General features: G+C 42.3%; 1 protein-coding gene across 4 annotated transcripts in view; it reads left to right on the top strand.

Annotated features, from left to right (window-relative positions):
• Positions 1-14,772, top strand: part of ERBB4 (erb-b2 receptor tyrosine kinase 4) — a 1,174,706-nt gene that overhangs the window by 628,485 nt on the left and 531,449 nt on the right. For all 4 annotated transcript variants that reach the window (XM_060688174.2, XM_034433703.3, XM_060688175.2 and 1 more), the window contains exon 3: positions 11,057-11,243. In XM_060688174.2, the coding sequence (XP_060544157.2) occupies positions 11,057-11,243 (187 nt within the window). The remainder of the gene's footprint in view (positions 1-11,056; positions 11,244-14,772) is intronic.

Here is a 14,772-nt window from a genome sequence, read left to right as displayed (position 1 = left end):
CCCTGCTTAATTATTCTCAGTACTTGGCCCTTGTTGCCTCCTCAGTGCACAGCTGAGGCCCACCTAACTTTGAATTTTGCTGATCCAGTATTAAAGCGATGGGTACTGTTCCTCTATGGCACGGGTGTCAAACTTGACTGTGTCACGTGATGTATCATGATGTTTTTTGACTTTGCGAGCTGGGATGGGCGTGGCCTGTGCATGACGCATCTGGCCCACAGGCCACCAGTTTGACAGGCCTTTTGTTTCTGCTTATTTATTGGCTTCTGTAGACATTTTCTCATACAATTTCAGATCTTATGCAGCCTTTTTATTAACATACATTCACCACCCGTGTCAAACTGTGTTAGATCAGTCTAAACAACACCCCCTCTTTTAAAGACAGAAATGGAGAAGCAGCAGGGGGAAGACTGTTTTGTAGCTCAACAGCAGGCTATCTAATAAGGGCATTTATTTTGTTTTCAGTATGGTTGTTAAACTGTCAACATGGGTGTAATAGCTTCTGGAGAAGGGAGAGTGCAAAATCTCTGATTCTTAAGCTCCGGATGCCCAGCTCCATTCACCCAACATTAAGAAGATGATCAATAGTGCTTTTTTAATCTAGCAGGGGGGGATGGAAACTGTGGGGAATGAAGATGGCAGCTCCCAATAGTTGTTCTTAGGTTGTTCAAATAAAAATCATCTGGGAGAACTTGAGTCCAAGCTAGTTGATCCATGAGTATGTGCATGTGTGTCAAACCCACCCACCTGAATCAACAATTGCAGCGGTAAAGCTGAAGACCCCTGTTCAGGGGAAGTCTTTTACCTGGAAAGGCCTGCTTTACTGCCCAGACCTGGTTAAAGCTGCTCAAGTCCCCCTTTCTGGGAGAAGCAGTGTCCTGAGTTCTCAGGGTTTACCAGACAAATATAAGTTTCTTGTGAACTATATTAATTTTGTCCTTTATTCTTTGTATAACAAGAAGAACCTTTAAAAGAGTTATTTTTCAAGTTAACAAGCAGAATTCAGTTAATGTGTAGAAACGCGCCTACAGTTTCCCTCTCTGCTTCACTCTGGTGTCTGCCTGCAAAGGATGGAAGGTAGCCAGTTTCCTTTCATCTTTCCTCAAAAGATCTTTCCCAATAGATTTATGTCTTGCTTTTTGTATAGAAATTCAAGATGGGTTGCTCCCTACCCTATTTTTCTTCATAACAATCCTTTAAAGTAGGTTGGGATAAGAGAGGGTACTGGTGCCAAGTAATAGAGTGAGTTTGGTGGGTGGAGGGTGGAGGGTGGACTAGAATCTGTTTCTCCCCATTACTAAACCAATAACTAAACCTCCATATCACTTTGGGACTCCAATTTAAGGCCTAATTGCTCTATTATTGTGAGATTAACATTTAACTTCCTCCTAGCAGTAATCATGATTCTGCAGAAATGACAGTATGCCTGTTCTAAAATGCAGCTGATAGTTAATGAACGGCTTCAGTTAAAACTTAGCTGGCTGCCTCTCACAGCTATCAATCACACCCTTTACTCTCTCTTTGTAACTATGTAAGATGAGTGGATTCCATTATGTGTCATCCTTTGTCTTAATGTCCTTTGTAGTCTTGAGTCACCTGGGAATTTCCAGATGGACACTGCCTCATTCCCATTGTCCCATGCTAGTTTTTCTTTTTCTCTTTTTCTCATTTTCTCTCTCTTTCTCTCTCTCTCTCTCTTTCCTCTCCTTAATTCCTCATAAATATATGTCTACTAGGTTCTTAGTCCATTTTCAATTCCCCTTCTCTTTCTGTGAGGTTTATTCTGGATGCAAAAACCTGTTTTTTTCGGACTTTCCCCCCCCCCACAGACTATGGCTATCCTCCAAATAGACTTTATTTTACGTTTGGGAGCTCATTTGGCAAACTGTATTGAGCTTCCCCATCTCTTTAGTAGTAAGCTCTTCTACTCATATAGGAAAACAAGTACAGTAGTCCTCGACTTATAACAGTTCATTTAGTGATCGTTCAAAGTTACAATGACACTGAAAAAAGGTGATTTATGACCATTTTTCACACTTATGACCATTGCAGCATCCCTTTGGTCACTTGATGTACATTCGGATGCTTGACAATTGGTTCATAGTTATGACACTGGCAATGTCCCAGGGTTATATGACCATATTTTGCGATCTTCAGACAAGCAAAGTCAATGGGGAAGACAGATTCACTTAACAACTGTGTTACTAATTTAACAACTGGAGTGATTCACTTTTTTTTTTTTTTTTTTTTTAATTTGATTTATATGCCGCCCTTCTCCGGAGACTCAGGGCGGCTTACAGTGCGTTAAGCAATAGCCTTCATACTTTTGTATATTTATACAAAGTCAGCTTATTGCCCCCACAAACTGGGTCCTCATTTAACCTACCTTAGAAAGGATGGAAGGCTGAGTCAACCTTGAGCCTTGGAGAGATTCGAACCAGCAGTAAATTGCAGGCAGCTGTGTTAATAACAGGGTGCTTTAAACCACTGTAGTACCAAGGCTCTTAACAAATGTTAACAAATGTGGCAAGAAATTTCTATTTACATCAGATGTGCAGTGTTTATACATATATACAAGCTATATACCTGGTGTTTCTTAAGCTACTTATTCCTTTTATTAGGCACACCTTTTTCTCCTTCTTTTATTTTATCATTCATCCATTCATACCACCTTCCCCAAACAGTATAGCAATCTGAATCTGAATGATATTTAATGTATTTTCATAAACTTAATAAAATATTGGGGAAAAAAAAACAAATGTGGCAAGAAAAATTGTAAAATGGGGGCAAAACTTACTTAAAAACTTTTCACTTAGCAACATAAATTCTGAGCTCAATTGTGGTCGTAAGTCAAGGACTACCTGTAGTGGGAAGGGAAGTGCTCATAGCTGTCACCCTGAGATTCTCTTGCCAGTTCTGGCAGGTTTGGCAAAAGTGCAGAAAGGAAAATGCTGTCAAAAGGAAAATAGCCTGCAGTAAACAGAATAACAGAATATCAGAGTTGAAAGCAACCTTGGAGTCCTTCCAGCCCTGCTCAGGTAGGAGATCCTATATCAGTGATGGCTAACCTTTTTGGCACTGAGTGCCAAAAGTGTGTGTGTGCATGCACACCCATAATACAATGCGTGTGTGACCCCCCCATGCCCCCACGCATGCGCATGCAACTCTCCGCTTGCACCTTGCTCCTTGCACATGCATCCATAACCCCATGCATGCACGTACAACCTCCTTGTGTGCGCCCCACCCCACGCAGGCGCACCTGACCCCCCGTGTGCACCCCATCCTGTGCATGCACATGCAACCCCATGCATGCACACATGACCCCATGTTTGTGCCCCTGTGCATGCATGTGTGACCCCATGCATGCGTGCGTGACCCCTGTGCACAACCCGCCCCCGTGCATGCCCGCGACCCCCGCATATGTGCCTCCCACACATGCACGAGCATCTCCTGTATGTGCCCCACCCTCCACACATGCACGGCAGAGACTTAAAAACCAGCTAGCTGTTGGGAGGCGCGCGCAAGGTAGAGCTGAAACAGCTTCTGTGCCCGCAGAGAGGGCTCTGCGTACCACGCATGCCATAGATTTGCCATCATAGCTCTACATCCTTTTTGACAAATGGCTGCCCAATCTCTTCTTAAAAACTTCCAGTGCTGGAGCACCCACAACTTCTGAAGGCAAGCTGTTCCACTGGTTAATTGTTTTCACTGTCAGGAAATTTCTCCTTAATTCCAGATTGGTTCTCTCCTTGATTAATTTCCAACGATTGTTTCTTGTGTTGCCTTCTGGTGCTTTCGAAAATATCCTTTTGCAATTCTTCATATGTTTTAACCTTCATTTGTTACTCTTCCTGGCACTCTTTCCAGAGTCTCAACATTTCTTTTTATATCATGGTGATCAAAACTGGATGCAATATTCCAAATGAGGTCTTAGTAGTGTGGCTAGAGTCTAGGAGGGACAGGGAGTCTGCAGCAAATTTTGATGGTTTGCACATGTTTATACAACACTTCTTCATACAACAAAACCTTTACTGGGCAGAAGGTAGCATCTCGCTGCATCACAGCACTGAATATGCTCTTGATGTAGACCCTTCTTCATACTTTGGGAAGCAACAGTTTGGCTGGGAGAAATAACTCTCTCTTTTTAACCTGAAACCATCACTTTCAATGCATGCTGCCTTTGCAATGGACAAGGAATGAGATGAAGGTGATGTCATGAAGGCCTAACATACTGAAAGAATTAATGAAACTTCTTCACACTGTGGATGAGTAGTACATGAGGAAGAGCTACCAGTATTAGAGCAAAACAGGTCTTTGGCAGCAATCAGCGTTTGTTTATCTTTGATATTTAAATATGTATCTCCAGTCCCAGGGTGTTCACTGGCATTCAAAACCAGCAAAAGGTAATATGTGGATCCCAGTTCATACACTGGGATCAAACATATTAATCACATTTGCAGATACCACTTTCAGCTAATTAATCTTATTAGGAGGTCAGTTAAATTTTCTTTCTTCCACCAGGTGTTTACTTGTTAGAAATGGCTTTCTGTTTATGATTCCTTTTTTACTATTGCATTATTATTTAATGGCAATGAATTTTAGTATATTGTCAATGAACTGTAGTGCATTTCTGAGATACTATAAAGCTGATTAACGGTTACAAAAGATTTGTACATAGACTATCCATGTAATATAAAAGTAGCAACAATAAAGTTGGCAAAACAGAATGACTTTACTTGCTTTGCTCACAGCATCTTTGTGCCTTCTGTCAGGATCAACCATTCTGTCCAGCACACATATACTGTGTAAATTTGCAATAGTGGCAAATATCTGTAGCTTGGGTATAGGACAAAGGTGAGTTCTCTGAGCTTGTGGGTTGGTTTCCAAACATTTTGTTACCAGGCTAGGTAACATCTTGAGCTTAGGGGACATCAGTGTTAGTGTTCTTCCATGTATAAGGGCTTCGTGTGGTCAGTAGGTCTTGTGATGGGTCAGGTGTGGGTGTCAAGTGAGGGTCTTGTGATGGGTCAGGTGTGAGTCATCATCACAAGTCCCTCAGTTTGATACACCCACACCTGACCCATCACAAGACCTACTGACCACACGAAGCCCTTATAGATGGAAGAACACTGACATTCCCTAAACTCTGTTGAAGATGTTTACCTAGCCAGGTAATGAAACATTCAGAAACCAATCCACAAGCTCGGAGAACAAACCTTCACCCTCATACTGTGTAAAAATAAGGTAAATCCAGAGTGTAAAATGAAAATAAGAGATTGTAAGTGACATGATCAGAAGAACATTTTTAAAAAAACCAAGAGCAAATCCAATATCTATTTACTCAGAAATAATGTTCCCTGAGTCCAATTATATTTATTCCCCAGAAATATTTCAAAATTATTGTTTCAAAATTATATTCTAAAGCTTTCTTTAAAGAGGAAAAGTATAATACATACAATTATAGCAAGTTCTCTTTTGCTCTAATTGCATGTTCTGGTTCATGAAATTCTCAAGATGGAAGAGTAATGCCTTTCTTCTAATAATATTTGGCAGCAGTAGTATTTAAAATATGGTTTAACCAATCAAATCATTGAAAGCCCTATCCCCTTGAGTGGGGTTCTCGTACTATGGGTTGCACCCTCCTGGCTTATTGTGTCCAAATTTAAGCAGACACTTACACTCATCCCCACTGGACAAGATATTATTGATTTGTCCAGGTAATGAGAATGTATACTGGCAACAGTCCAATCAAATTAGGCTAGCACACTTAAAGTTCAATCATTGTTGGAACTACTAAGAGTGACCACAATATTTATCATATCTACCTTCCTAGCAGCAGAGGCACCTTCAACTCTTTGCTTGCCCCCAGGGCCGGATTTTCCTATAGGCTAACTAGGCTTCAGCCTAGGGCCTCAAGATCAAGAGGGGCCTACACAGTGGTGGGATTCTGGGGGTTCTAGGGGGTTCGGATGAACCCTTTGTTAAATTGCTGGCTTGCCCCACCCCTTGCCCCGCCCCTCCGCACTATTATTTATTTCCAATAAATGGGGCGGGCAAGCCAGCAATTTAACAAACGGTTCGGTGTTTTTTTGTAATTTATTGGCCCCCAAACCGTTTGTTAAATTGCTGGCTCGCCCGCCCCTCGCCTCCCACCCGCGCGGCGCCAGCCTACCGTAGCCAGGGGTAGGCAATTGTGGCTCTTTTACAGCTTGGCTGTCTCAGGAATTCTGGGAGTTGAAGGCCACAGGTTGTAAAAGAGCCACAATTGCCCACCCCTTCCCTAGCCTGAGTTCCGCTGCCTGGGGTCCACGTGGGCTGCCACGTGCTTCCCCACCGGCTCCGGACGCAAGAGAGCAGGATGGAGAAAGCAGCTTCCACGCCTTCACTCACCCTCACTCTCTGCTCTGTTGGATCGCCGGCCGTTCGCTTAACCCGCCCACTCCCCATCTATTGCTGCCTCCGCAGTCCCAGCTGATGGCTAGAGGAAAAAAAAAACTTCAAATTCTTGCCGCGGGGCTTCAAAGGGCCGCCCTAGAGCCAGTGGTGCAGCCGAACCCTTTGTTAAATTGCTGGCTTGCCCCGCCCCTCCGCATCACTATTTATTGCCAATAAATAGTGGTGGGCGAGGGGCGGGGGAGCCAGCAATTTAACAAAGGGTTCGGTGTTTTTTTTGTAATTTTATTGGCCCACGGAGCTTCAGCATAGGCTAATTAGCCCTTGCTTAGATCGGCTCCCGACCCCCAGCTGATTTGCTCTCAGCTGTTTTGCTCAGAGCTCTGCTGCTTGCTTGGAAAGAGTGCAGATTTTTCCCCCCTAGTTATACTGAAAAACGAAAGAGAAAGTAAAGCAGGCTGTTGGCTTTGCACGTTTGAAAATTAGGCAGGCAGATTTCTTTTTCCTCACCAAAAAAGGTAGGTGCAAACAACATGAAATTTAGGGAAAAAGAGGAGATTTTAAAACACAAAAGAAAAAAAGCTCTATTTAACTAGGGAATTGTAATAATTGAGATACTATTAATTGTATATTGTGTTGAAAGCAGAAATGGTTAAGTTGTGGTTTGGAGGAATATATGGGGGAAATTATTTGGTTTATTATTATTGGTAAATATAATTAATTGATTTGTAAGAAATTGGATTGCATGGAAATAATTGGAATATTCATGTTCATATTGATTAATATACAAAAGAGGTAGTTATATAACTAATTGATTTATATTAAAATGTTGAATTCATATTAAACAACTGTAATATTACATAATTAACCAATGTGAGGATGGATATAAAAATAGATGACAATGGGAAGGGGTATAATATAGAATAGAAGGGAAAAATTGAATTTGATTAAGATTAGAGATGAGGATGAAGGGTAATATTGGTTTTTTAAAAAAATAGATGAGGAATAAATATGGCAAAAAGGAAATATAGAAATTGTAAATTTAATTGAAATGACTAAACACTGTTTAAATTTATGAACCGGCCAAATACTCTGTTCAAAGAAAATACATTGTATGTTTGTATGTGTGTTTCTAATTATTGCTATTTATTCATATTTGTTCTCTTTTATTCTTTAAAGTTTAACAATTCATTCTTTATCTTAATATCTTTGTATTTGTTTGGGGTTGGCTTTCTTCCCTTTCATCTTTTTTATTGTACAGCAATCTTTCTCCTCAAACCTACCACCTCTCTCTTTTCTTTCCTTCTTACTTTCTCTTCCTCCCCCTCTTCTTCTCCTCCCTACTTCCTCTTCCTTTCTCCTTCTCCTCCTCCCTTCCTCCCTCTCTTACCCTCCCTCCTACTCTAATTTCCTTTCCCTTCCTTCATTCCTCTCTAATGCTGTATCCTTTTATGCATATGGACTACTCAGAGGGCTGAAAAAGTTATTTCTGACTGGTCCTCGCACTTTTGACCAGTCCTCGAACTTACGACTGTCCTCACAATTTACGTTTTTGCCCTATCTTGTCACCATGGTGAAGAGAAGCAGTTGTGAAATGAGTGACATGGTTGTTAAGAATGCTACAATGGGCATAAATGATGACCAGTCATAAGTGCGAAGACCGGTCAAAAGTGCGAGGACCTGTCAGAAATGACTTTTTTCAGCCCTCTGGTTAGTCCTTTTGTGCATATGGACTACTCAGAGGGCTGAAAAAGTTATTTTTGACTGGTCCTCACACTTTTGACCAGTCCTCGAACTTACGACTGTCCTCACATTTTATGTTTTTGCCCTATCTTGTCACCATGGTGAAGAGAAGCAGTTGTGAAATGAGTGACATGGTTGTTAAGAAAGCTGCACGGCCATATATGTGAGGATGGTCATAAGTGTGAGGACCAGTCAAAAGTGCGAGGCCCAGTCAGAAATGACTTTTTTCAGCCCTCTGAAAAAAGTCTATGCACATAGCCACGCCCACCCGGTCACATGACGAGCTACCCACGCCTACACAGTCACGTGACCAGCTAGCCACGCCCACCCAGTCACATAATTGCCAAGCCACACCCCAACTAAGCCACGCCCACAGTCCTGTTGTTAAAAGAATTGAATCCCACCACTGGTGAAAGGGCCTCATAAGTGGAATAGCCTAGGGCCTCTTTTCATCTAAATCCGGCCCTGCTTGCCCCCCTTCCAGCTGCATTTGCTGATAGCCCATCTTTTCTCACTCTGCATCCAGCAATAATGTGCAGGGGAGACAGCAGAATGGCCAAGGTGAAGTCTATATCTATTGGATTTTCTCTGTGGAGCAGGCAGGTGCATGAAAGCACAGTAGCAGCATCTCTGACATATTTGGCCAGCAGGAAAATATGTCTTTCGCTGCAAATGAAGGTAGTGTGTCAGTCTGCCATGGCACAACCTCTATCAGTTGCAAACTGTGTTGGAGCTCTGGGCTCCTGGTGCAACCTCTACCAGTTGCAACTTGTGTTGCAGCTCTGGACTCTAGGACAAAAAATTGAAGCTTTTTTTCTGGGAAAACTCTTTTTTCCTCCTTTCCCAAAAGCAATATCTGTATGTGAGCATGTGTGTATGAGAGAGAAAGCAGAATATTGATTTCTCTACTTCCTGGTTCTAAGTTAGCATCCTAGTTGTTTTCCCTAGATTGATCACTTTTTAAATCTGCAATTGAGGCAAATGAGTATACAATTGGGTACCCCAAGGATGCTTGGCACTATGCTGTAATCTACTAGTTTTCCATCACTGCCATTAGTTGAAAGAATCTAGGGATGCCCTTAGTATCCATTAGCATGCTCATAGCTCTTACTGCCTGAGTTCTGAGCCAGAAGATGCCTGGGTAAAAACTTTCTTGTGCCAAGATGGGTTCCACATTATCTCTGCTAGCCTACTAATGCACCTGCACCAGATTCACCAACCTTGTGGTCAGGCACTAGGCCTAGTTATGATGTGGGCAGATTCACCTCATTGAAGGTGATTGTCACAGAACAGAGGTTGCTGTTCTGGACTCCTGCAAAGGGGCTTCTGGGAACAGGCCTCCATAAGCTACTTTTGGTTAGAGAAGAAAACTCCTGCCAAACCAATAATGAAATTGTGTAAGACTTTTTCCCTCCTCACCCCAAGAAATAAGTACCGTATTTTTTGGATGATACGATGCATTTCACCCTCCCCCTAAAAGAGGCTGAAAATTTGTATCTTATACTTTGAATGTAGCCCCACCTACCCACCAGCCCCCATCCTTCGGCCTCCATGTGTCCTCTTCCTTGCTGCAGAGATAGACACTGACAATGGCGTAGCCATTTTGGGCACTGTGCATTGCGTTTTCGGCCTCCAAATGCTCCGTTTGAGAGCTCTTCTAGGCTGCGAGGATGGCCAAAGCACATTGCCACTGATCACTGCCTGAAAACGCGATACATTTGGAGGCTGAAAACACGATGTGCAATGGCCAAAATGGCTCTCTGGAACAGCTCCTGCCTTCTCTTACCCCTTCTGCACTTCACCTGTTGTAGTCACTGGAGCTCCCTCCAATGATCAGCTGAACTTTTGAAGCTGTTTTTTAGCCTCAACAAGGTGCTTGCAAGTGAAGCAATATTCTGTGCTTCGCCTGCTGTTTTCATTGCTGCTCCCTCCGATGATCAGCTGTGCTTTAGAAGCTGTATTTCAGCCCCAACCAGGTGCGTGCGCTTCAAACCAGCGAACTACTGTGGTGAAGCTGACCAGACTAAGGACACTAGCCAGATGAATACCTGGTAGGCAGATTTTTTTTTTCCTATTTTCCTCCCCAAAAACTAAGGTGCGTCTTATACTCCGAAAAATACAGTGTGTCAGAGCACATTGTGACAGGGTTCTATTAGAGCAAGGGTGTCAAACCCGATTGCGTCATGTGGTGTATTGAGACGTATCAAGACCTTTTTTGCCTTTGCGGAGCCGGGGTGGGTGTGGCCTGTGTGTGATGCATCCAGTCTGTAGGCTGCCAATTTGATACCCCTGTATTAGAGTATGATCAAACAATTTTATTCAAGGGGAAGAGGTTTTACAAAATTTATTTTATAGCCCCCACTCTATAACATTTTTTACCATCTTTGGAAGCAAATATGGGGGCATAGAGTTAATAGTGAAGAACTGAGCAGTTTAACTGTGCCTTGAGCAAAAATGTCTTACCTTTTTATTTTGGAATAAAGATCTGAAAATATGGATGCACATGAATGCTATGTGCATTATTCATGCATGTTGTGTCTGTACTTGAAATTATTCTGCAGATGTTCCTTGAAGTGGTACCAAAGTGCAAAGTAATGTCATATATAATTATGTGAGCAATACAAAATTATTTATTAAAAACATCTACCTTTGATTTGGATGCTTGCTTTGTGTTCTCCTGTCATCTGAAGTACTGTACATGGGAGACAATGTGAGTCACAGCCTTTTCTGAAATTGCATTTCTTCCTTGCTTTTAAATATGAAGTGAATGCTGACTTTATGAGCACTTGTGAAATTATAAATTTCACCCACTTTTAAATGAGAATAAATAAGTGATTTGTGTATATTGTATGGGAAACCTTGGAAATGATAAGTGAGTTGGGAATACTTTAGTATACAATCAAATCTCTGTCTTTTGCAGTCTATCAGAGAAGTGACTGGCTACGTCTTGGTAGCGCTGAATCAATTTGAATACCTTCCTTTGGAAAATCTGCGGATCATTCGTGGAACAAAACTGTATGAAGATCGCTCTGCACTGGCCATCTTCCTCAATTACAAAAAAGATGGGAGTTTTGGACTGAGGCGGCTTGGGCTGAAGAACTTGACAGGTAAGGGAAAAACAAAAAGATTATAAGAGAATAGCTTGATCCTATTGACCAGTAGTTTGCAGATCTTAGAAATAATATCAAAGGACTGGCCTGTTTTGATCTACAAAATAAAACAAAAGGGAACAGAGCAAATAAGCAACTAGTGAACTAGTGAATAGCTGCTGTGTTCTGCTTAGTTGACAGATGGGCTTTAAGACAAATGACAACTTTCAAAGGATAAATATCTTGCAGAGTAACAAACATAGTAACTCTGTGTCAGACAGTGTAGATTGCAACCATTTTTAAAAATGCAGTCCCCAGAGCCATAATTTGACATGAGGTGGACATGTCCACCAACTTCTTACCAATGTGCCTTTCTGTTATATCTTGAGATGCTTAGGTAAAGCTGACCCTGCTTTATCTTTGAAACTAAAATTATCCTAAAACAAGTGAGCTATTTGTAAGTGCAATCACATGCTGATCTAGCTGACCAAAGCTCTTAAACATACGAGGGTGGGTGAGAGGTAGGGAATGTTTGACTAAGCAAGAAAAGGCACAAGAAGAGGAACCCGAAGGATTAGAATGCTAAAGTAGCCCTTCCTATAAGAAAGGACTTAAGCTATTAGGGTTCCTTAGCATGGTACAAAGAAGAGAAAGGGGAAAGGAGATAGAAAAATGCAAAATCATACAAGGGATGAATAAATGAACAGGGGGAAGTTTTTCTCCCTCTATGAAATAATTCAGAGTCCTCCACTGAACTAACTATAGGAAGGTCCAGGACCAATGGAATGAAATTATTATTATTATTATTATTATTATTATTATTATTATTATTATTATTACTACTACTACTACTACTACTACTACTACTACTACTACTACTATTGATATTAATTGAATTTATATTGCCCCCTATTTGCCCATGGCGACTGAAGGCAGTTTACAGAATATAAAACCACATTTAAAACAATAAACACTAACACAAAAAATCAAACAAATTAATATAGTACAATATAACAAAATCCCCCCCACCTCCAACCCACTGCCCCAGTGACAGCAGATCACACAAGCCATTTAATGGGCTCCATCCCGCTCTGGGATCCCCAGGCCCGCTGGCAGAACCAGGTCTTCAGCGCCTTCCAGAAGAGCATTAGAGTGGGGGCCATTCTAATCTCTGGGGGAATGATGTTCCAGAGAGACGCAGCTACCACGGAGAAGGCCCTTCTTCTGGGTCCCACCAAGTGTATCTCCCTCAGGGATGGAACCAGCAACATTCCCTGCCTCCCAGCTTTGATGGGTTGGGTAGGTGTGACCGGCAAGAGATGGTCCCTCAGATAACCTGGTCCCCAGCCATGAAGGGCTTTAAATTGACAACCAGCACCTTGAATTGCACCCGAAAGCAAATTGGCAACCAATGCAATGGTTGTCAATTTAAAGCCAGTCACCAATCAATGGTGATACATGTGCAAACTGGAATCTGCACAAAACCATGTGGGCAGCTGCATTTTGCCCCAACTGGAGCTTCCGGATGCTCTTCAAGAGCAGCCCCATGTAGAGCGCATTGCAATAGTCAAGACTAGGGCTTGAGTGACTGTAAATAGGGACTGTTGGTCCAGGAAAGGGCATAACTGGTGCACAACCCACAGTTGCACAAAGGCCCTCCTAGCCACAACCATCACCTGCTCTTCAAGCAGGAGTCGTGAGTCCAGGAAAACCCCACAGGGTCTGTTTGGGATAGTGCCACCTCATCCAAGACCAAAGGTGGCAGTTCTCCTTGATCCAACGAACCCCAAACCCAGAGCCACTCGGTCTTGCAAGGGTTTAGTTTCAACCCATTGCTCCCCATCCAGCCCCTAACACCCTCTAGGCACTGTGAGGGGGAGGACACGGCATCACTTGACTCACCACGGGCTGAGACCTACAGCTGAGTATCATCACCATATTGGTGATACTTCAGTCCATGGTGACGGATGATCTCACCCTTTCATATAATCATCATCATCATCATCATCATCATCATCATCATCATCATCTTATTATTATTATTATTAACTTGGGAACCATCAAGTAAGAAATGGAAGGTTTAATACTCGCTGCTCAAGACCAAGCACTACAAACTAATGCCATGAAAGCAAAGATACAAAAATCCACCGACAATCCAAACTGCCAACTTTGCAACAACAAAGTCAAAACTGTTTCACATTTAATATGTGAATACAGCAAAATCGTACAAACTGATTACAAAGCTAGACATGACTGAGTTGCTAAATTAATCCATTGGTCATTATGTAAAAAATATGGCTTACCTGTAACCAAAAAATCATGGGAACATAAAGTGGAAAAAGTCAATGGTATTTGTGATGCATTTTTGAATGTTCAGTTGACTGAGTTTCATATTTAATGAATAAAGATAATAATAATAACAACAACAACTTTATTGTCATTGTACATGTATACACAGTATACCCATACAACAAAATTCACTTAACACCCAAAGACCAGGTCCAGCACACATAACAATTCCCAAATACCCCCACCCACCCACCCACCACAAATTCCCCACCCCAAATATTCACATAACAGACCAGGTAATGCTGTCCAACAGCTCACTGATTGTGGCCCTTTAGTTCATTGTTGAGTGCAATTATAGCTCTGGGATAAAAACTATTCAGAAAACGTGTGGTCTGAGTTTTAATTGTTCTGTATCTTCTGCCAGAAGGCAACAGTCCAAAAAGATTGTAAGCAGGATGGGAATAAATAAATAAATAAAGTAAACAGGAGTGGAGAGAGTACCAAGCCCTGCAGAACCCCGTAAAGCAGTAGGCGAGGGCTGGATCTCTCCCCTCCTATCAATACTGACAGAGAGCGGCCACAGAGGAAGGAAGTGAACCAGGATAGCACAAGGCCTCCCACTCCCACCTCCCAAAGCCACCCCAGGAGAATACGATGGTCTATGGTATCGAAAGTCGCTGAGAGGTCAAGTAGAGCAAGGATGGATGCACTACCCCCATTCTACTCTTGCTAGAGATCATCCAAAAGTGTGACCAATGCCATTTCTGTCCCAAATCCAGGCCTGAATTCTGACTGGTAGGGGTCGAGATAATCTGTTTCATCCAGAAAACTCTGAAGCTGCCACATGACCACCTTCTCAACAACCTTCACCAAAAATGGAAATTATCCAACTGGGTGGAGTCCAGGAATGTCTTCTTAAGAAGAGGGCGGACCACAGCCTCCTTAAAGTGCTGGGGTACTGCCCCTTCCTGTAGAGAAGCATTAATCACCGCCAGAGTCCACCCGCCTGTCACCTCCTGGGAATCTTTTCAGTATATACCAGCAGTTATGGTGATGGCAGTCAACTTGGATGCTTTTAAAAGAGAACAGAGTAGGTTCATGGACAACCTAGCTACTAATATTAATGGCTGTTTTGCCATCTTTTGAATCACAAGCTGCCTGCTTCAGACACTGGCTGCTGAGAAGCAATATTATGCTCCAGTCTCTGCTTGTGAGCAGCCCAGATGGATTCAGTTGACCAATGTTGAACTGAGTGAAT

This window comes from Pantherophis guttatus, chromosome 1 (genome assembly GCF_059756535.1).
Source record: "Pantherophis guttatus breed Tessera chromosome 1, ASM5975653v1, whole genome shotgun sequence".
Lineage (NCBI taxonomy): Eukaryota > Metazoa > Chordata > Lepidosauria > Squamata > Colubridae > Pantherophis > Pantherophis guttatus.
Note: the sequence above shows the minus strand (reverse complement) of the source record. Positions and strands in the feature narration are given on the sequence as shown.